The 21,029-nt window shown below is 42.7% G+C and overlaps 2 protein-coding genes across 3 annotated transcripts in view; one reads left to right on the top strand and one right to left on the bottom strand.

Moving 5' to 3' along the window:
- The first annotated feature begins 761 nt into the window (after window positions 1-761).
- LOC116569624 lies at window positions 762-15,735 on the top strand. 2 transcript variants are annotated; one of them, XM_032305998.1, is made up of 4 exons: window positions 762-1,002; window positions 1,564-1,716; window positions 11,190-13,118; window positions 15,569-15,735. In XM_032305998.1, coding segments are annotated over exons 2-4 (2,076 nt in total). In that variant the 5' UTR covers window positions 762-1,002; window positions 1,564-1,571; the 3' UTR covers window positions 15,571-15,735. The 2 variants fall into 2 exon arrangements, with proteins under 2 accessions (XP_032161889.1, XP_032161888.1); XM_032305997.1 differs by lacking the exon at window positions 15,569-15,735 and having other exon boundaries at window positions 11,190-13,126.
- LOC116569631 (retinitis pigmentosa 9 protein) overlaps window positions 14,188-21,029 on the bottom strand; it is a 177,383-nt gene continuing 170,541 nt past the window's right edge. The window contains exons 8-9 of the transcript XR_004277110.1: window positions 14,475-14,559; window positions 14,188-14,357 (exon numbers count right to left, since the gene is read on the bottom strand). The gene's annotated coding sequence lies outside the window, so the exon portion shown is untranslated. The remainder of the gene's footprint in view (window positions 14,358-14,474; window positions 14,560-21,029) is intronic.

The raw sequence follows: 21,029 nt of genomic DNA, 5'->3' as shown, positions 1-21,029 counted from the left end.
TTCTATCTAGTAATACAAACAGTCATCCCAAATTTTTCAGGGCTCCCTGTAAGTCTTATTCCCGCCCTCCACTGAAAAAAATCAAGGTCATCAGATGCTAAAGCACTGAATCCCTGCCTTCCGGACTTCATTTCCCTCTTATCTCAGTAAATTTACCAGGCTTAGCGAACCTTGCCTTGTGCTTCCTAACATCCCTTCTCTCTCCACTATAGGGAACATCTCCCCCTCTGTCCATTCTGGCCATAAAGATACCGAAATCTCTTATCTTTAACAACAACAACAACAACAACAACAACTACTACTTCACAATCGTCCTTCCAACCCCACGACTCCCGGTAACTACTCTCCTAGAAGACTTTCCTTTCTCCCACGTGCAAAGAAAGCGGAGTCCGTGTGTGCCAGCTTCTCCCGCAACCTGCCCACCTACCAGCTCACAGACGACTTCTCCAGGCCCCCTGTCCCTCTCTCTCCCAACCAATGGCGCCTTAACTGCCAGGATCTGCTCCCCTGGTTTTTACTCGCCTCGGCGGGAAGCAGGCTGGAGCGCCCCTCCTTTGTGAAACTCCTGCAGCGACCAGGCTGGCTTCCTCCTTCCCCTCTCCTTCTCCTCCGTCAGCTCCTATTCCTGTGTCTGGGGCGTTAGGCCCGAGGGACACCAGGAGCTCAGAGGAGGTATCTTAAGCTGTCCTAACTGAACACACTCAAATGGAAGGGACAGTCTGGGAGAGCGAGGGAGACAGGGACTGATCCGTCCACTGGAGGCACCGACACTTGGGTGTGCACGCACTGAAGTTCACATGGTGCAGAAAGCTCCCCGCGAGTTTCCTCAGGTGTCTTCCGTCAAGGCAGCCTGGGGGGTAGGGGGGGCTGACCTCGTCCAGAGCGCATGCGCGGGCCATCTGCGCTAGAGCTGCACCTGCGAAACAGGCAGCACGTGCCAACCAGGGTATGTAAGGGCGGGAGCCAGGACACCAGGTGCCAGAGACTCTGCAGGTCACGGAGGTAGGTTTGGAGCAGATGGGTGTGCTGGGTTGCGGGTCCCGGGGGAGCGGAGTAAACTAGATTGTGGGACCGGGGCTGGGCGGGGTGTGGGGTGGGGGTGAGCCGTGGGTAAGGAGACACTGGGCTCGGGGATGGGCTCCTCCAGACTGGGGAGGAGGTGGTGTGGGGTAGGCACGCTGGCGGTGAGGCCAAAGACCAGTACCTGCAGGCCAGGTCCAAGCCACTGCCCCGGGTGAAGCTCCTGGGGTGCCCCTGGCGCTCCAGGCACGGCACAGTTTCCCTCTTTGCCTCCCAGGCCTCAGTCTAATTTTGGTGTTGCTGCTGCTCTGGGAACTGAGGTGTTCTGGCAAGATGCGGCCCCGCCCGTGGGCAGCACTGCTCAGGTCCTCAGTGCAGTGCAGCCATGTGTCCCCCATCCCAGGTGAGTGGGAAGAGACGGTGAGGACCCTGCCACCCAGGTTTGGGGGTTCGGAAAGGGAACTAGGATGATTTCTCCCTTCACGGCAGTATACAGCACTGAGCGCCACTGCCTTTTCCTAAATATGAACACCTGTTTTTCAGCCTAGAAAATGAACTCCTCTTCAGAAAACAATGCACATTTTGAGGGCGGTAACGCCAGACCGTTTTTTTATGTGCATGCCGTGGGCCAGCAGACTTACCCGAGTCCTTGGTACCAGAATCCCAGCTATAATCCGTTCTGTGTTCCTGGGGCAGGTAAGAAATTCAAGAAGTTCAGTGGGGTTAGGGACCCTCCCCCTCAAGCAATGCCTGAGAGTTTCTAATACCTTAAAATCCATGACTTCCCTTCCCTCACCCTGTCCTGACGCAGATATTATGGCAGCACACAGGGGCAGTGTTTGAAGTTCACATTAATAGATAAAATTTGAATTCTATATGCCAGTTATTCTGCCAAATACTGGAAGTAGGTTCTCTCATTTGACCTCAACAGCCCCATGAGCTAGGTATTATTGCTGTCTATGCTTTACAACCCGGGGAACAGAGGCTCAGAGCCCCCGACTTGCTCAGAGTTCCACAGGAGTCAAACCAAAATTCTATTATTATGAGACCAGTCTTACAGAGGCACCTTAGAACTCCTAGTCCCTATAAGCTTTTCAACAAGGCCTAAAGATTCTTAAAGCTCTCCTGGTGAGGTCAAAAAAGTACTTTGGGAGAAGAATGATGAGGTTTAAGTGTTTGGGAGGTAGAAATCTAGGATTTCATACATTATGGGATGGGAGGGGGTTTAAGCAGGGCAGAAGGATCCATGGAGTGATTCTCCCTTCTCATGCCTCCAGCGGCAAAGATAATGTTAAATCTATTCTTCAGTGTACCCTGCTGTAGATAAAGCATGCTGTGTATTGTATGCAACTGTTTTCCAAGGAGAAAACTAGGTATGATAAGGACAGATTTTTAGTCCATCAATCAATGATCCCACCTAAGTAGTAGAATCTTTAGTCCAAGGAGCTCCTAGTGGAAACCATTTTAAAATTGCAGTCTGAGGAATAAGGAATTTTGCCAGCATATGACCTATGGACTTCAGCTCCTCATTGTGTCTCCAGCAAGACTGCCTACCTGACATATTTTGAACTTGTACCACCACGTGGTCTAGTTCTTAAAGAAATTTTTATATATAAACATTCTATTAGCTTTTTCTGGTGATCCCTAATTAATACAGATGTTGAAATGTGATTTTGGAATAGTCCAGATGAAGGAATTGTCTGAGGAAGATTCTTGAGATCAGAGGATGGAAAATTCCTGAGAGAAAGAAATGCATATTGTATCTTGAACTTTAATTAAAAGGCTGAGATTCTGTACTTGTGTACTTTTTTTCATGCAATTCCCCTTAAGGTTTACAATATTTGTCCTGAGAGTTGTGGTTTAGGAGAATTAGAGTGATAAGTACTGGGAGTAGGAATCCATCTGTGTTGTTTGTTTGCTTGTTTGTTTTAATTGCAACCTAACTCAAATATTTTAGTGGGGAAAAAAAAAAAGTTCATATGACTTACTGTTTTGTGCAACCAAGAATTCCAAGAAAAGAAGCCACTTCAGGCTAGCTAAATAGGGACTCCAAGGACGTAATCCGTATTAGAATCTATATTCCTTTATTTCTAATTTTGTTTTTTTTTTCCTAGGTTTTGACTTTCTCTGTATTCTCATTCTCAGCCATTTCAAAGTGACAAAGATAGTTACAGAATTTGTGGGCCTGTAATGATTTTCTGGCTAAGGATCCCAGAGAAGAGCCTTCCCTTCCAGTAGTTTCAAAAAGAGTTCCAAAACTGACTCCTGGTGGTTTGGCTTTGCCACATGTTATCCTTGTTCTACTTACCACCCAGAAGATGAACTAGTCTCCTTGATTAGTCTAGATTATATGCCCCATGTTGAAGGTGGTATGAGCCTGTTAGATTCCATTTGGACAGAGAAGGTCTCTCCTTTTTCAAAGGAGAGGTCCTTTTTGAAGGACCTATTGCCAAGAGAAGAATGGATGCCAGTACAGAAAGATGTTGATTGAAGATAATTTACACCATTTTTGGATAGAGTTAAGTAGGAAATGAGAGGAATATATTAGAATTTGTTAAATAGCTTGATGAAATTGTATATTAAACAGCATGTCCATCATAGCCAAGGTTGTAAAGATGTTCCTTGAGGGAATATAACATGAGTTCAGTTGAACAAGTGAACTCAAAAGCATTCTGGATGTACTAACCTAAAGGGCAGGGATTATTGTGGTTTATTTTGTACCTAGTCATTCTGACTAGGAATTATTCAGAAAGAGGTGTAACTATTTTATGAGTAACAGAACATCTCTTCAATTGAAACTGGCTTAAATCATTTTTTTAATTGAAAAACTAACCAAATGCATGGGCTAACAATTAAAATAGTATATAAACAAGGAATGAAGTCTTTACCCCCTAATCCCTTTTCCCAGTCTCCCAGTATCCTCCCTGAGTCAGAAAATGTTGCCAGTGATTTGGGTATCTTTCTGATATATTCTATGCATATTCAAGGATCTCTACCTGTATTTAGTAGGCTTTTTAAAAAAATTTTATTGACTTATTGACATATAATGTATTATGTTTCAGGGGTACGGGTCTGTGAATCATCAGGCTTATACAATTCACAGCACTCACCATAGCACATACCCTCCCCAATGCCCTTCACCCAGTCACCCTATCCTTCTCCCCTCCTCCCCTCCAGCAACCCTCAGTTTGTTTCCTGAGATTAAGAGTCTCTTATGGTCTGTCTCCCTCCCTGTCCCATCTTGTTTCATTTTTTCCCCTGCCTTTCTCCTATGACCCGCTCTGCCTCTCAAATTCCTCCTATCAAAAAGATCATATGACAATTGTCTTTCTGTGATTGACTTATTTTGGTTAGCATAATACCCTTTAGTTCCATCCACATTGTTGCAAATGGCGAAATTTCAGGTCTTTGATGGCTGCAAAGTATTCTAGAGAGAGAGAGAGAGAGCGAGCGCATGTGTGTGTATACATGTATGTGTATACACACATACACACACACCACACCTTCTTTATCCATTCATCTGTTGATGGACATCTAGGCTCTTTCCATAGTTTGGCTATTGTGGACATTGCTGCTATAAACATTGAGGTGAATGTGCCTCTTCGGATCATTACATTTGTATCTTTAGGGTAAATACCCAGTAGTGCAATTGCTGGGTCGTAGGGTACTACTATTTTCAACTTTTTGAGGAACCTCCATACTCTTTTTTTTTTTTTTTTAAGATTTTACTTATTTATTTGACAAAGATCACAAGTAGGCAGAGAGGCAGGCAGAGGCAGAGAGAGGGGGAAGCAGGCTACCTGCTGAGCAGAGAGCCCGATGCAGGGCTCTATCCCAGAACCCTGGGATCATGACCGGAGCTGAAGACAGGCTTTAACCCACTGAGCCACCCAGGTGCCCCAACTATTTCCTTTGCTGAGCAAAAGCTTTCAATCTTGATGAAGTCCTAATAGTTCATTTTTGCCCTTGCTTCCCTTGCCTCTGGTGATATTTTTAGGAAGAAGTCACTGTAACTGGGGTCAAAGAGCTTGCTGTCTGTGGTCTCCTCAAGGATTTTGATGGATTCCTGTCTCACATTGAGCTCTTTCATCCATTTTAAGTCTATTTTTGTGTGTGGTGTGAGGAAATGGTCCAGTTTCATTCTTCTGCACATGTCCAATTTTCCCAACACCATTTGTTGAAGAGGCTGTATGTTTTTCCATCGGACATTCTTTCCTGCTTTGTCAAAGGTTAGTTGATCATAGAGTTGAGGGTCCATTTCTGGGCTCTCTATTCTGTTCCATTGATCTTTGTGTCTGTTGTTGTGTCAGTACCATACTGTCTTGATGATGACAGCTTTGTAATAGAGCTTGAAGTCTGGAACTGTGATGCCGCGCCAACTTTGGTTTTCTCTTTCAATAGGTTTTTTTTTTTTTTTTTAAGCTTTCATTTATTTAATTGGCAGAGAGAGAGAGAGAGAGAGAGAGAGACAGAGTGCACAAGCAGGGGGAGCAGGAGAAGGAGAAGCAGGCTCCTCACCGAACAGGGACCCCAGTGCGGGGGTCAGTTCTAGGACCCCAGGATCACGACCTGAGCTGAAGGCAGATACTTAACCAACTGAGTCACCCAGTCCCCCTAGGAGGCTTCATTTTTTTTTTTTTAAGATTTTATTTATTTATTTGACAGAGAGAGAAATCACAAGTAGGCGGAGAGTCAGGCAGAGAGAGAGAGAGAAGCAGGCTCCCGCTGAGCAAAGAGCCCGATGCGGGGCTCGATCCCAGGACACTGAGATCATGACCTGAGCCGAAGGCAGCAGCTTAATCCACTGAGCCACCCAGGCGCCCCGGAGGCTTCATTTTTTAGAGCAACTTTTGGTGCACAGCAAAGTGGAGCAGAAGGCAGAAAGATTTCCCATATGCCCTCCATTGTGCATAACCTTTCCCATTATCAACATCCCTCGCCAGCGTGATATTTGTTATAATCAGTGAACCTAAAATGGCACATTTCATCCTCAGTTTATGTTAGGGTGTGCTCTTAGAGCTGCATGTTCTGTGGTTTTGGATAAATACATCATGAAAGATAGCCACCATTATGATACTGAATTGAATAGTTTCACTGCTCTAAAAATTCTTTGCCTATTCATGCCTCCATTCTTCCTAACCCCTGGCAACCACTTATCTTTTTACTGGCTCCATAGCATTGCCTATTCCAGAAAGTTGTATCATTGGAATCATATAGTATGTAGTTTTTTCATATTGGCTTTTTCTACATAGTACTACCCATTTTAAGTTTCCTTATATCTTTTTGTTACTTGATAACTCATTTGTTTTTACTGCTGAATCATATTGCATTATCTGAATTATGACATTTATACATCCATTTATCTACTGAAGGATATCTTGGTTTTTCCCAAGTTTTGGAATATGTTTAGTTTTGCAAGAAATTGCCAAACTTTCTTCCTTTCACACTATTTTAAAGCATTTACATCTGTACCATCTTGCATTTCCACTAGCAATCAGAGTTCCTGTTGCTGCACATACTCATCAGTACTGGGTATTACCAGTGTTTAAGACTTCAGCCATTCTAGTACTTGTACAGTATCTCATTGCTCTAATTTGCATTTCCCTGATGAAATATGATGTGGAGCATGTTTTCATGTTTATTTGGCAATGTTTCTTTTCTTTTTTTTTAAGATTTTTATTTATTTATTTGACTGACAGAGATCACAAGTAGGTGGAGAGGCAGGCAGAGAGAGAGAGAGGAGGAAGGAGGCTCCCCGCTGAGCAGAAAGGCCGATGTGGGGCTTGATCCCAGGACCCTGGGATTAAAGGCAGAGGCTTTAACCCACTGAACCACCCAGGCACCCCTGTCTGTGTATTTTCTTTGATGAGATATCTGTTAAGGTCTATAGCCTCTTTTAAAATCAGGTTATTTTCTTAATATGTTAAGGGTTCTTTGTATATTTTGGGTAATAGTCCTTTATGAGGCATGTATTTATAAATACTTTCTCCCGGTCTGTGACTTTTCATTCAGTTGACAGTATCAGTATATTTTGAAGAGTTCTTAATTTTAATGATAGTCAGCTTACCAAGTTCTTTCTTGCATGGATCATGTATGCCACTGGTATTTTGCCTAAGAAGTCATCACCATACCCAAGAACATCTAGGTTTTCTCTGGTGTTAACTTCTTGTTCTTACAGTTTCTGTGTTTTAAATGGAGGTCTGTGGTCCTTTCTGAGTTAATTTTTGTGAAGGATGTTTGTTGTAAGGCATGTGTCTAGTGTTGCATTTGCACGTATATGTCCAGTTCCAGGATGATTTGTTGAAAAAACTGTCTTTGGTCCATTGTATTGTCTTTGCTCCTTTGTCAAATATTGGTTGATTATATTTATATGGGTCTGTGTGTAGGGTCTCTATTCTATCCTACATTGATCTACTTGTAATTTAAGTGTTTGGTAGACTTCACCAGTGAGCCCTTCTGGGCCTGGTGCTTTCTGTTCTGGATGGTTATCAGTTAAGTGATTCATTTCTTTAATATATAAAAATCTATGCAGATGTCCATTTCTACTGGTCTGAGCCTGTCCAACTTTATCTTTCAAGGAATTGGCCCATTTTTTATAGGTTTGGAAAGTTGTGACAATAGAGTTCATAGTATTCTTTCCATCTTTTTTAAAATATGATTTTTATTTTAAGATTATTTATTTATTTTGACAGACAGAGATCACAAGTAGGCAGAGAGGCAGGCAGAGCCAGGGAGGGAGCGTGGGAAGCAGGCTCCCTGCTGAGCAGAGAGCCCAATGCGGGGCTTGATCCCAGGACACTGGGATCATGACCTGAGTCAGAGGCAGAGGTTGTAACCTAGAGCCACCCAGGTGCCCCATCTTTTTTACTGTCTGTGGGATCTGTAGTGATGTACCCTCTTTCATTTCTGATATTAGTCATTTGTGTCTTCATTGATTCAGTGTTATTTAGTAATGCATTTAATCTCAAAGTATTTGGGGGATTTTACAGCTATCTTTGTTTTCTATACTCAGTTGTAGGCTAAGAGCAGACACTATATGATTAATGTACTTTTTAATTTGTGTGTTTTGGTGCATGTTCCATATGGGTATGAGTTGTGTATTCTGCTTGATGAAGTAGTCTGTGGATGTCAGTTATTTCTTGTTGGTTAAAGGTGCTGTTTAAATCAATTGTCCTTAGTGATTTTTTTTTTTAACCCACTGCATCTGCCATTTTTTGTTTACTATTAGCACAGAACATCTTTCTCCATGCATTTACTTTTCATCCTTGTCTTTATGTTGAAAGTGAATTTTTTTGCAGACTACACAGGTTTTGGCTTTTAGTATATCTTGTAATGTTTTCCTGATTGCCAGGCATTCTGTGCTGGATTAAAAAGTACTGCTTTAAATAGGCCTTTAGTAACATGTTAAGTTGGGGAGGTGGGACAGGAATAATAGTCCTATGGTTACTGAAGAACTGTAGTTTTAGGTCTCGGTCTTTTAGGGAGATGGTGCCTTTGAACTCTGAACCATACATGTTCTTCACCTTCCTCTTCCCATTGGATAGGGAAGGGTTGTTAGGGTGGGTTTGAGATAAGTATTTGCCTACCCGCGTATCAATTAGGCTCTGGTTAACTAGCTTGTCCTGAGGTCCAGTAGTGTTGGTAGGAATAGAGTTTTCCTTTATATGTCACCATTGTTTCTCTTCCCCACTTTTCCTGTGGGATTTCTTTCCTAGATTTACTGTAAGAAACTGGTTGAGCTACTGCAGATAAAACTCAAAACAAGGGAGGGGGTGAGGGTTCATTACGAAACGGTCCCCTTGAAGTTTTTTAACTCTCTGATTTGTTCATTCTGAGCCTTTAATTTGTCGATAACAGTTCAGGTTTCCCTATCCTACTACTAGTTCCCATGGAATTTTTACCTCTTGAGTTTGTGCCCCTGTAAGTTGTGCTTGTCTACATTCACATATCTCTCCAACATTGGGGATAGCACTTTGTTCTGTAACCTACTGCTGTGTAGAATATGGGAAGAATTCTTGATTTTTCAGTTGAGCTTTTAACTTTGTTCAGAGTAAGTGACTTCCAAACTTCTTATGTATTCTTCTTACGTACAACCAGAAATTATATCAGCTTTTTTTTTTTAAAGACTTTATTTATTTATTTGACAGAGAGAGACACAGCAAGAGAGGGAACACAAGCAGGAGGAGTGGGAGAGGGAGAAGCAGGCTTCCCACTGAGCAGGGAGCCTGATGTGGGATCATGACTTGAGCCAAAGGCAGAGCCACCCAAATGCCCCATCTACCAGCTTTTAACATTAATTAGGCATGCAGAACACATACTTGTACAATTGAAATAGAGGGCCAAATACATGCTTTTATAAATAGGCTGATTTTGAATCAATATTAAATTCTTTTTGCTGCCTCAGTACCCTCCTTTGTATTAACAAGATGAATTAGTTTTCTTTTGCCATTGGCCAGCATTTCCCCATTAACCCAACCACCCAGCCCCTGGTAACCACTAACTTTCTGAGTTCATCTTCTTTGGATTGTACATAGAAGTGAGATGATATGGCATTTGTCTTTCTCTATCCAATTTTTCTTAGGAAAATGCCCTCAAGGTCCATCTATTGTCACTAATGGTGAGATTTCCATTTAAAAAACAAAAGGTTTTAGCAGTGGAAGAAGTAGGAAAGGAGGAGTTCTCTGAAAAGTGAAGAGAAGTTAGCCTGTAGGGGAACCCACATGTGGCTAGAGCACATAGGCTTAGTGGAAGAATTAGATGATAGATTGACAAATCAGATAATGAAGGCTTTTAAGACATCCTAAGGAATGTGGTCATTGTTCCTCATTTCCTGACTAGCAGTGACAATACTTCAAATTACTTCAAATATTGTCTCTCAAATGAGGGGTCATACCTGAGTCAGAAAGATAATTCTGGGAGTACCTGGCTGGCTCAGTTGGGAGATGACCTGACTTTTGATCTTGGGGTTATGAGTTTGAGCCCCACACTGGATATAGAGATTACTTCAAAAAAAAAAAAAATAGAGGAAGGAAAGAAAAGATAGAAATATAGATAATTTTGGAACTAGTTTGGATTACAGACCTGTGAATGTCAGGGAGATGGGTAAAGGAAGTTCCTAGTAGTAGTTACTGAAGTAAAAACATGGAGATGACTTCAAGTCCTGGTCATGGTAGCAGAAGAGGGAAGGTATTACAAAGAGTAGCCATAGATTTTGCTGATTAGTGAGGGACAAAGTAACAACTCTAACACCTATGTTTATGCAGTGGGTAGCTGAATAGGGTCCTGGAAGAGATGCTAGTGGCAGGGACCTGCATTAAGGTATTTTGGTCCATTGTATGATATAGTACAACATGTATGGTAGGAAGTTCTCTGGCTCATGAACTTCATTCTGTTGGCTTCTAACCTCTGTAGGCCATGGCGAAGTCAAGCTGAGCAATTTGATGCAGCCTTAAACTATAAAATTGAGTTCATTAGATCAACCTTCATATTGAGTAAATTACCCGATGAACACTGATCTGAATATAATTAATGCTTTTATATACTAAGTAGAAGTTTTATCTTAAATTCATTTGTCACTTATATATATCTGTCTCGCGAAATCAAATGCCATTCCTAACATGAATTTGTATGACAGAAATGTGTCTAGCATTATTGGCACCATTGCCCTGTTTACTTCTGAAGACTGGAAAACAGGGGAAGATGGGTCTGTGAATGAGTAGTACTGAATAAAAAGGTTTAGAAAGGCCTGTACATACAAAGAACTTTTGTTCTTCCTTGCTCTATACGGGCTGACATAATTATTCTTTCCCCAGCCACAATAATCCTAAATTACCCTTACTGGGTGCTAGGTCTCTCTGAAAAAGAGTCACTACTAAGTAGGGGTGATTCATAATACACTGATTATTTGATGGCCTGGCGACCAACCCATCGGAACAGATGCCTGCTCTCGTGGTGAAGGAAGGTTCTGGAGGCCCCACGGTTCTGGTCACTGTCCTTTCCCTTGTCAAATCCTGAGGATATTCAGGGAGAAGTGGGGGCCAGTAGCTACCAACTGGTGTTGAAAACACTGCATATTTGACCAACTGGTGTGGTCAGCTGGCTGCGTCCTGGCTTAATGTTGTGACTGGCTACAGGAGACTGAGTGGCTAACTACTGTGTTCTCTTCCTAGGTTTCAGAAATGGAAGTCTGTATTTCCCATATTCAGTGATACTCAGTGAGTCTCCTGGCTTCCTCATCCCTCAGTCTCCGTTGCCCACTGCCCTTAACCGAAGACCTATGTTTTGTAACACAGCACAGTTCCAGCAGTGTAGTGGCTATGGAAAGAAAACGAAGACGAAAGAGACTCAGACTGAACCTCATCAGGCTGAAAACAAGACTCAGAAACAAGACACCCACTCAGAAGGTGATATGGTGACCAGTATCCCAACTTCTAATAGTGACACAGAAACTGAAAACATTCCTCAAGCAACAGATGGGGTTTTGTCATCTGTTGCCCAGAAGCAGCAGCTATCTGGTGAGAGCCCTTTTCCTAACACTGTATATAGAGCATCACCTCAAGTAAACTATGCATCTGAGAAAGGGAAAGTGGGGCTAGAACAACGCAAAGGATCCCCTGTAACACAGTTCTGGAAGACTTTGAAGGAAACTATCCATTTGTATGACCTGGCTTATGGTAAAGCCATGCCAGACATCATGGTGCAGCACGGTGGGATTTCACAGAGTTCTCGGGAGAGTAGAAGTGTGCTTCATAACCGTCACGAGGGTGCAGATGGCATTATGTGTAAAGATGAAGAAAGCACTCTGTGGTCGGAACAGTGTCATGGTGTAAGACGTGATGAGGTGGTGAAGTCAGGCTCCATCGTGGACATGAACTTGGGTAAAGAAAAAGGCTATGCGGCTGTTCTCCAATTCCTGTCCTCTCTAGATGAAGCAAAAGACAGAGATGAAATCCAGGATACTCTGAATTCCAATCTGTGCCAGTCTTCTGGAGATGGCGATAAGCTCCAGCAGGAAAGGCCAGTCTGCTCCAGCAATAAAGCCATTGAGGACCTCAGCCTAGAGTCCAAAATCTGGAGTCCCATTCACTTTGGGGAAAGCATGCTAGACAACAGTAGTGGGGGCCGTGGCTTCCCTGTGAAAGTGGGCAAAGGTGAAGTTGTAGAGAGCAACAGCTACCCTGAGAATTATGTCCTCCCCTCTACCTCCCTCACCCAGTTCAGCCATGTCGATGAAGGCATTCAGTGTGATGTGAGCCAGTGGCAGGATGCAGAGCATGAGAAATCTCCTGAGCCCTCATCAGAGAGCAGAAAGGCAACAGAAGAATTCAGATGTGGAGAACTGGAAGAGGTGGTAGAGAGGAACAGCTGCTCAAAGTATGTGTCTAGCTCTGCCTGTTTGGCTCAGATGAATAGCAGGCGGATAGATGAAGGGATTCAGTGTGATAGGAGCTGGTGGCAGGATGCACATCTGGAGAGATCCCTTGAGCAAATGCCTTCCAACGATGAAGAGTCATTTCCAGATTGCAAGACTAAGGGATCACGGAGAAGGACCATCAGGAATGGGAGACTGAACACAGATGAAGAAGAAATGACCATGAATGATGAGATTGAGGAGGAGGATCATGAGAACTTCAAGAAGTGTGCAAAGATTAAAAAAACTGTGAAAGGCAGGAAGCAGAAGTCCCTGAGAAACTTCTCAAGTGGGAACACAGTCTATTTATTGAAGAAAAATGGTGCCTTGAACACTGTACTTCCCAACGATTCAGAAGACTGTGATTTGGAAAAGGAAGCTGAAGATGAAATGTATGAGATAGAATGCCTCTTGGAAGAAGTTAGTCCACTGGGCTGTGTGATGTCTTCCAAAGGGAAGATTTATGGCGAGGTTGGCAGGATCATCAGGATGCCAGCTGAGTGCTCTCTCCCTCCCCAGCTTATTGTGTGGCGCACCAGAAAAAAGTACAGGTTAAAGCTTGAGGAATACGAGAGCATCCCTGTGGTGTGCAAAGTAACAGGACAGGATGGCAGGTTCCGAGGAGAACGTACCATGGCTGTACAGGAGGGACTGGAGTCCAAGAGAGTCTCTCCCAAGCCCTGGGAATGTAAGTGACTAATGGACTCATTCCATGGTTGTCTGTGGTGGTTCCACACTGGGTCCTGGATGCAAAGGCAGCCACAGATCAACAGTATTTCTTAATTTTGGAAGTATGTTCTTAAACAACTATAGGTGCCCATGTTTATAGGATTGGGAGAAATTCCAGGTTTGAGGTCCTGCATTCTAGGAAACTAATGTAATTTGAACAAAGAGCTGTAGGAGTTGATGGAAAGCTGGGTGGTGGTAAAGGACAGGAGGGTTGAAAGAGAAAAGAGTCAGGGACATAGAGCTAGGTGGAGTTGCTGAGAAAGGGCATTCCATGTGAAGGCAGTGAATTTTGATACAAATTTGGGGGCTGTGGTTTGGAGTAAGAATGGAGACAGTAGCATGAGCTTGATTGGGCAGCCAGGAGAGGTCAAGTGTGTTCCAGGGATTGAGCCTGAGAAGAGCCAGCCAGAAGGGAGGCCTGTGACGAGTTGGGCAAGTGGTTCTAAACAGACTGGGCTAAATAGTAGAAATTTTCCTTTTGAGATTTTTGTCCTGTAGGCAGTAAGGAGGTGCCCAAAGCAAATTGAATAGAGAAGGGACAGGAAGAAATGTGCTCTAGGCCTCTTCAGCTGGCAGTAATAGTGGAGGAGGAATTTGAAGCATGTCCATTTGGCTGAAACCCCTTTATAAAGTCAGTTTAATTGAACATTGGAAGGCAGCTGTGCTTACCACTCTACCACCAACACTTAACTGAACATTGGATATAAAGGGTCCTAACTCACATGGGAGTAAAAGATAACATTTCAGAGAATCCATTAACAAAACTGATTCTTTAAGAAAAAAATAAAAAGGCTGGAGGGGTACCTGGGTGGCTCAGTCAGTTAAGCCTCTGCCTTTGGTTCAGGACATGATCTCAGGGTCCTGGGATCAAGCCCCTCAGCAGGAAGCCTGCTTCTCCCTCTCCTTCTGCCTGTTGCACTGCCTGCTTATACTCTCTCTCTATCTCTTGTCAATAGGAAAAAAAAAAAAAAAAAAAAGGCTGGGGTTTGAACTTGTATCTAGAAAAAATGATAACATCATAGACAAGGAAGCTTGGGAAAGGAAGTTGTCTTGCTTTACTGTGTGGCTGTCAGTGGGAGGACTGGACTAGCAGATCATACATACCTGGTTGAAGCTTGAGTTTGGATCACCCTATGTTTAGGGAGAGGGCTCCAAGCAGTGGGAAGGGCCCAAAGTAGAGTCTGGGGGATGATTATACCTGGGGAGGAAAAATGAAATGAGGCAGGTAAATGACAAATGGGATGCATAAGAGCCCCCGGGGAAATTTAATTAAGTTCCAGTCTTAATTTCTAAACCAAAACACTGTCCATCTTACCTTTAGTCTTCTCAAAGTCTCGTTTGCCTCTGCTTTCATTTCCCATCAGTGTGTAGGAATCCGTTTTTTCCATCCTATCACAGCCCTGTGAAGAAGGTAACTTTAATTTACTGTTGGTTACACAGATAAGATTGTAATTTTCAGGCCGAGTTGTCTAGATTGTGTCCATTATTTTGATTTTCTTTTTTTTTCTGTCAAGGACTACAGAATGATACAGAATAGTATCTTGAACAAAAGATTTTTTTCAAGAAGGGTGTGGTTCCCCCCCTTTTGGTTTTTTAAGTAACTTAGATTATTTAATGTATGAATCATTTCTTACCTCAGGTAACTGCGAGAGATGGAAAACTGAGGTACCTTACAAAGTTTCAAACAGATTTGAGACAGATGCTGTAACGTTTAGGAAACAGCAGGTACAGACAGGAAATAGACAGTTGGTATCTATTCTGTACCTAATTTGTGTGTCTCATGATTGGCTTTTAGGGCTTTGTTTGGGGTTTCCTACTCAGTGCGTGTTCTGCCCTGCAAAACTAACACTGCTGGTGGGCAGTGAAAAATGGCAGCATTCTGACTGGGTAACAGACCTGTAGACCTATAGATCCTTCCTTATGAGTAGATTGGAGCCAAAGCCTTTCAGTTCCATGGAATGTCATTGTTGTGCTGATTTTCCACGTTTAATTCCCAGGGGTGTTAGTGGTAGTCTGTTGTGGGTTATATGGGATTTTGTAAGTTATCCCAGTGGTTTATCAAAGTGTCCCAGTTTAGAGCTTGGAGAGCTGGGTACTTGAAGTTCAGGGTCTCTCTTAAGGGGTTACTGGCAAGACAGGCTTCTCTTCACATTGAGTCTTGATATCCCTGCCACACTTTCAACCCCTAGGCCTAGGGTGTCAGGGAGCACATGGTTACTGGCCCTTTCAAGGCCATTCCTAGGCTACAGTGGTCATAAGAAAAGACTAATACTCATGCTCAGGCAAAATGTTAACACCTTTAACTTTATCGTAAAGATGAACACTAAAGATATTAGTAATGACTCTCTGTATATCTCGAGTTTGTTATACAGCTAATTTAAAGAAATCTTTTATTCTGTTATCTCATAGGAAACAAATTGCTGTGTTCCAGCTACATAGAAGAGCTAAATAGTACATCATCATGATGGCCTAGAACACAGGATTATCCCTTGATTTGAACTAAGAAAACAATTATACCAACATAAAGAAAATGTGACATTATAAAGCCTCTGGAATTAAAAGAACTAAAACAACAAATAAATTGAATTGCATGTGTGTTTGATTCTCAAGCATTTTCTTCCCCTCTCCAAATGGCCACATCACTGGTAACACCACCGGTAGAGTTGGGTTATTCATGAATACTTCTGCCAGGTCTATTACTGTCTTGTTACCTCCAGGGACCTTTAAAATGGGGAAGAGGATGGTGAGCTGAGGGCAGAATAAAGAGATGAAGGATGCCCCAAAACAGGAACTATCCTGATGATAGAGACAGCAGCTTATTTATTTTTTACAAATGGAAACCAGGCTTATAGTAGCGCCACTGACCAGTATGTCCATTGGTGAGTTGTAGTATATGTTACTTACTCCCAGTGTACACTCACAGAAACAAGGCAAACAAGAGAGCTCCTTACACTCAGAAACTACAACCTATTTGGTCAATTTGTGGAACCAGACTTTTCCCAATAAATGGTACAGGTTAAGGCTGTGACTAAGTGCCAAAATGTTTATATGTGGATGAATACTGTCCTTAAGGGTATTTGTAAGAACAGGGCACATGTAGAAAGGCTAGAGTTGCTTCCTGGAAGGGCTTTCTGGGTGATGGTATGAATAATATTTTGATACCTATGGATGAGTTCACTCAGTGTTGCCTCTGAGTTGCCCAGTGATGAGTTAACTATATTTGTTTACTCTATTTTTATATTTTTAACTGCATTTTAACTACCTGTGGTAACAAAGTTAACTCTCAAGATGCATTAAGTAGATGGTACAAAGTGATAGCATTGCATGTTTTCACTGAGATGCAAAAAGGCAAGCAAAATATAGTACGGTTTCTAAAGCTGGTCTTATGATAAGCTTTTGTGACTTATCTCCCTCCTAACCCCTACCTAAAAGATTGGGTAGATATTCTAGGAAAATATCTGTGATGTCTATCCCCACCCATGGCTGGAGTACGGGACTCTCCTGTGTGTGTTTTAGTAACACCTGCATTTTCACTTTCATAGCCCATGATATGACATGACAGGAGAGTTACAACATTTTCACCCTTGAGACCATGTATTCTTTAGGGCTGGTAGCTCCATGGAATAGTTTGTATAGAGCTTAGCACATCATATGCACTCAAATACTTGTGAATGAATGGCTTAGTGTCAATTTGGATGAACAGTTTTGGCCTTGTCACTGTCCCATCATTCCAAGCCCAGAACATAATCAAAATGGGAAAGCTGAGTTAGGAATGCATTAGCTGGAGTAACTGAACAATAAGGAAGACTTGAGTCCATATAATCCAACTTTCTTGCTTATCAGGGAACCAGGAAGGCATCTACTAACTCCCCACCAACAATCCTGATTCATTCAAATTCCAACAATCTAATTAATTTGCTTATAAATGCCCATAAGAAGATTAAAGAGTGTGGTTTTCATTAACGTGTTAATACGAGTTGAACCTGATTGCTTTTTTGACCTCTGCAAAATGAGTTACAAGTGCTTTGGGTGAACTAACTGAAGGCACTTAAATGGACCATAACTGGGGCTCTCTGGCTACTGGGAAGATGGTAATGCTGGTATATGGAAGAGCAAGCACAAAAAGAGGACGGGTCCAATGAACACTGTGCCTGCTTTATAATCCTTCCCAAAGTCTTCCCTTTATTCTAGAGGCTAAAAGAGAAGGGAAGCATAAGTCCAAACGAAGGGTACATCCTGACAACACCTTCCCTTTCATTTTCCCAAGCAGTTACTGTACCTCCTGGCACAATGAGTTCCTTAGGGTCAGACTCTCACCTGAAGATTTGTGTGCAGAAAATTTAATGGGGAGTGTTATGGGGAATAAAATCTCTGAAGGGGCAAAGAAAGCCTGATTAAGCATAGGGAAGAAGTATGGATGTGATGCAGTAACAACAGTCTTTAGCCAAAGTTCCACTGGGAGCTCCTGAGCTGCAATGATCCTGCAGGGTTGTCTCAACTGGGGTAAGAGGCCACACCATACAGCCCTGCACCCTTTGAAAAGGTCAACTGTGTATTATAATCTAATCATGGGGGTAAAATCCATTATAGTAACATTTCTACAGATTTGGGCAAAAAATTTTGGAGGCTATTTTATAATTCTGCCTACCACAACCGCAATGACAGGTTGATAGATACCTTGGTAGAAGGAGGTCTGGTGACTTCTCTTCCTTTCCTAAGTAGGACTGGAGAGTACTGAGTCTGAAAGGAGAGGATTCTGGGATGAAGAACTTTGATCAGCTTGATAGGCTCAGCAGTCTGGGAGTTGGAGCAGAGGAAAAAGAGATTAGGTTGAGGTTCTTCTGGGTAAACTGGGCAAAAAGACTACAGGTCGAGGGATATGACAGACTGAAGTAAAGGACCATGGAACCTAGGCCAGAAACAGTAGACAGAGAAACCTGGAGTGAGAGAGAAGAGACAGGAATTAACTTGCAAGGGTTGCACTAGATGGCAAGATATCTTTCCTTCTTTCTTTCTTTCTTTCTTTCTTTCTTTCTTTCTTTCTTTCTTTCTTTCAAGGATTTTATTTATTTATTTGAGACAGTGAAAGAGAGCATGAGTGGAGAGGGAGAAGCAGGCTCCCTGCTAAGCAGGGGACTAATAAGGGAATCAATCGCAGGACCCTGAGATCATGACCTGAGCCGGAGGCAGACACTTAATGGACTGAGCCACCCAGGGGCGCCACAAGATTTCAATTAAAGCAGGAAGTGGAGGAAGGCTTCAGGAAGAAGTTTACACTGAAAAAAATTAAATTAAAAACAACAAAAACAATAACAATAACAAAAACAAACCAGGAAGAGGTTTAACATTTAGAGCAGTGGTTCTCTAAGTCTGGCCCCCAGACCAACAGTGTCAGCATCATTTGGGCATTTGTCACAACTGCAAATTGTCCAGTCCACTCCAGACCTAGTAATCAGAAATTCTAAAATTCTAGGGGTTAAGACACAGGAATCTGCTTTAACAACCCCCCAGGTGATTTTGCTGCACCATAAGTTTGAGAGTCAGCTATATTATTCTCCCGTATTGCCATTGAGTATGTTTATGATGAATGGGTTTCCTGCAGGAGGAAGAAAATTCCTGCAAGGAGAATTTCCTGCTGCATGTTGAGCTAGGATGCCAAGGGTAGGTGTAAGACATGGCTGAATTTACCTGCCTTATAATTTTCAGTATTGACAGATCCTGGCCATTCCAATCTGGGCCAATTGTGTTACTGAGATAAATTTTCTAAGGCCAAGACTAGAAGCACTAACTGAAGAAAGCTGGAGAAAGAGTCAACCTGGCCTGCATTATGTATACTTTAAAGAGAGGGGCGGGACGCCGAGGTGGCTCAGTCCATTAAGCGTCAGCCTGTCATGATCCCAGGGTCCTAAGATGGGCCCCAACGTGGAGCTCCCTACTTAGCCTGCTCTTCCTTGCCCTCTGCCCCTCCCCTACTCATGTGCACACACACCCACTATCGAATAAATAAAATCTTTAAAAAATTTAAAAAATTAAAATTAAAAAAAGAGGGGGAATCCCCAGGGAAAGTGGCATAAAGTAGGAATAAGGTGTTCCTGGGACCCAGAATGATGAAAGCAGCAACAGACGATGGTGAGGGAAGGACACTTGCTCATGAGCAAGATCTGGCTCAGAGATCACAAGTAGGCAGAGAGGCAGGCAGAGAGAGAGGGGAGGAAGCAGGCTCCCTGCTGAGCAGAGAGCCTGATGTGGGTTTCGATTCCAGGACCCTGGGATCATGACCTGAGCCGAAGGCAGAGGCTTTAACCCACTGAGCCACCCAGGCGCCCCTCTAAGGATAATTTTTAAGAATAGCTCAGCTTGGGACGCCTGGGTGGCTCAGTTGGTTGGACGACTGCCTTCGGCTCAGGTCATGATCCCGGAGTCCTGGGATCGAGTCCCGCATCAGGCTCCCAGCTCCACGGGGAGTCTGCTTCTCCCTCTGACCTTCTCCTTGCTCATGCTCTCTCTCACTGTCTCTCTCTCAAATAAATAAATAAAATCTTAAAAAAAAAAAAAAAGCTCAGCTCTGTAAAGACACTGGAGAAGATAAACTAAGTTACAACTGTCAACATCAACTATCAGGTGTAAGCAGGCAGGACCAAGCCCACTGCTTTAAGCTAACCTAAGTGAAATGAAGCTGGCCTACAGGTTCCCTACCCACTGGCCTTTCCTGTGATGACTCCTGCCTTCCAAATAGTTCACAGTTGAAGTACCATAGTCACCAAACCACTCATCTAATACTAGAACGGTTGTTTCCAACTTTATATAATTTCAGACTTTAAGGGGGTATTGTTAGCACCAGGGCCATCTCACCTTACATCCTTTTCATGTCTTTTATTCTCTCGTATGATGTCATACATGGGATCTTCCTGTGCCTTGAGGATGAGAAAAGGTTAAGGTTGCGTTAGGTTCCATGCATTATTAGTTAAATAAAAATTTAATCCATATTTGACTGAAACCAGTTTTTTTTTTCCTATTTGGTATAATTTTATATTTAACATGTTCTAATCCTTCCTAAGGGTTATTATCACTGCAAACCTGCTGAGGGCTGTGACAAAGGACTTTCTAATTAGAAAAATATAGATTATAATTGAAATATCCTTTATAAGAACATAAACATAAGAACATACTTCTCCCACTCCCACTCCCCCTGCTTGTATTCTCTCTCTTGCTGTCTCTCTCTGTCAAATAAATAAATGAAATCTTAAAAAAAAAACAAACAAGTGGGGCACCTGGGTGGCTCAGTTGGTTAAATGTCCAACTCTAAATCTAAAAAAAAAAAAGAAAAAAAAAATCTCAGGTTAGGTATTGATCTCGAGGTTGTGAGTTCAAGCCCTGCAAGACAAACTAAAACCTACTGGGGCATTTGGGTGGCTCAGTCAGTTGGTTTCTGCTCAGGTCATGATCTCATAGGTTATGAGATTGAACCCCACATTGGGCTCCGCACTCAGTAGGGAGTATGCGTGAAAATTCTCCCCTCTGTCCCTCCCCCAACTTGTGTGCACATGTACACACACTCTCTTTCTCTCAAAGTAAATAATCTTTTAAAAAGACCCTATTACCTCCTTTCCTGGGGAGGTACTATTAACATTTGATCTCTTTCTTTCAATCATTATTAGTAATTTATGAAAAACTATAATCCTCTTATATACACAACTCTATTGTTTTTCACTATGTCTTTGTGAGTATTTTCCCATAACATTACGTCTTTTTTTTAAAGATTTCATTTATTTATTTGAGAGTGAGAGAAAGAGCACAAGCAGGGTGTAGGGAGAAGCAGACTCCCCAGTGAGTAGGCAGCTATATGTGGGGCTAGATTTCAGGACCCTGG

This window comes from Mustela erminea, chromosome 11 (genome assembly GCF_009829155.1).
Source record: "Mustela erminea isolate mMusErm1 chromosome 11, mMusErm1.Pri, whole genome shotgun sequence".
NCBI lineage: Eukaryota > Metazoa > Chordata > Mammalia > Carnivora > Mustelidae > Mustela > Mustela erminea.
Note: the sequence above shows the minus strand (reverse complement) of the source record. Positions and strands in the feature narration are given on the sequence as shown.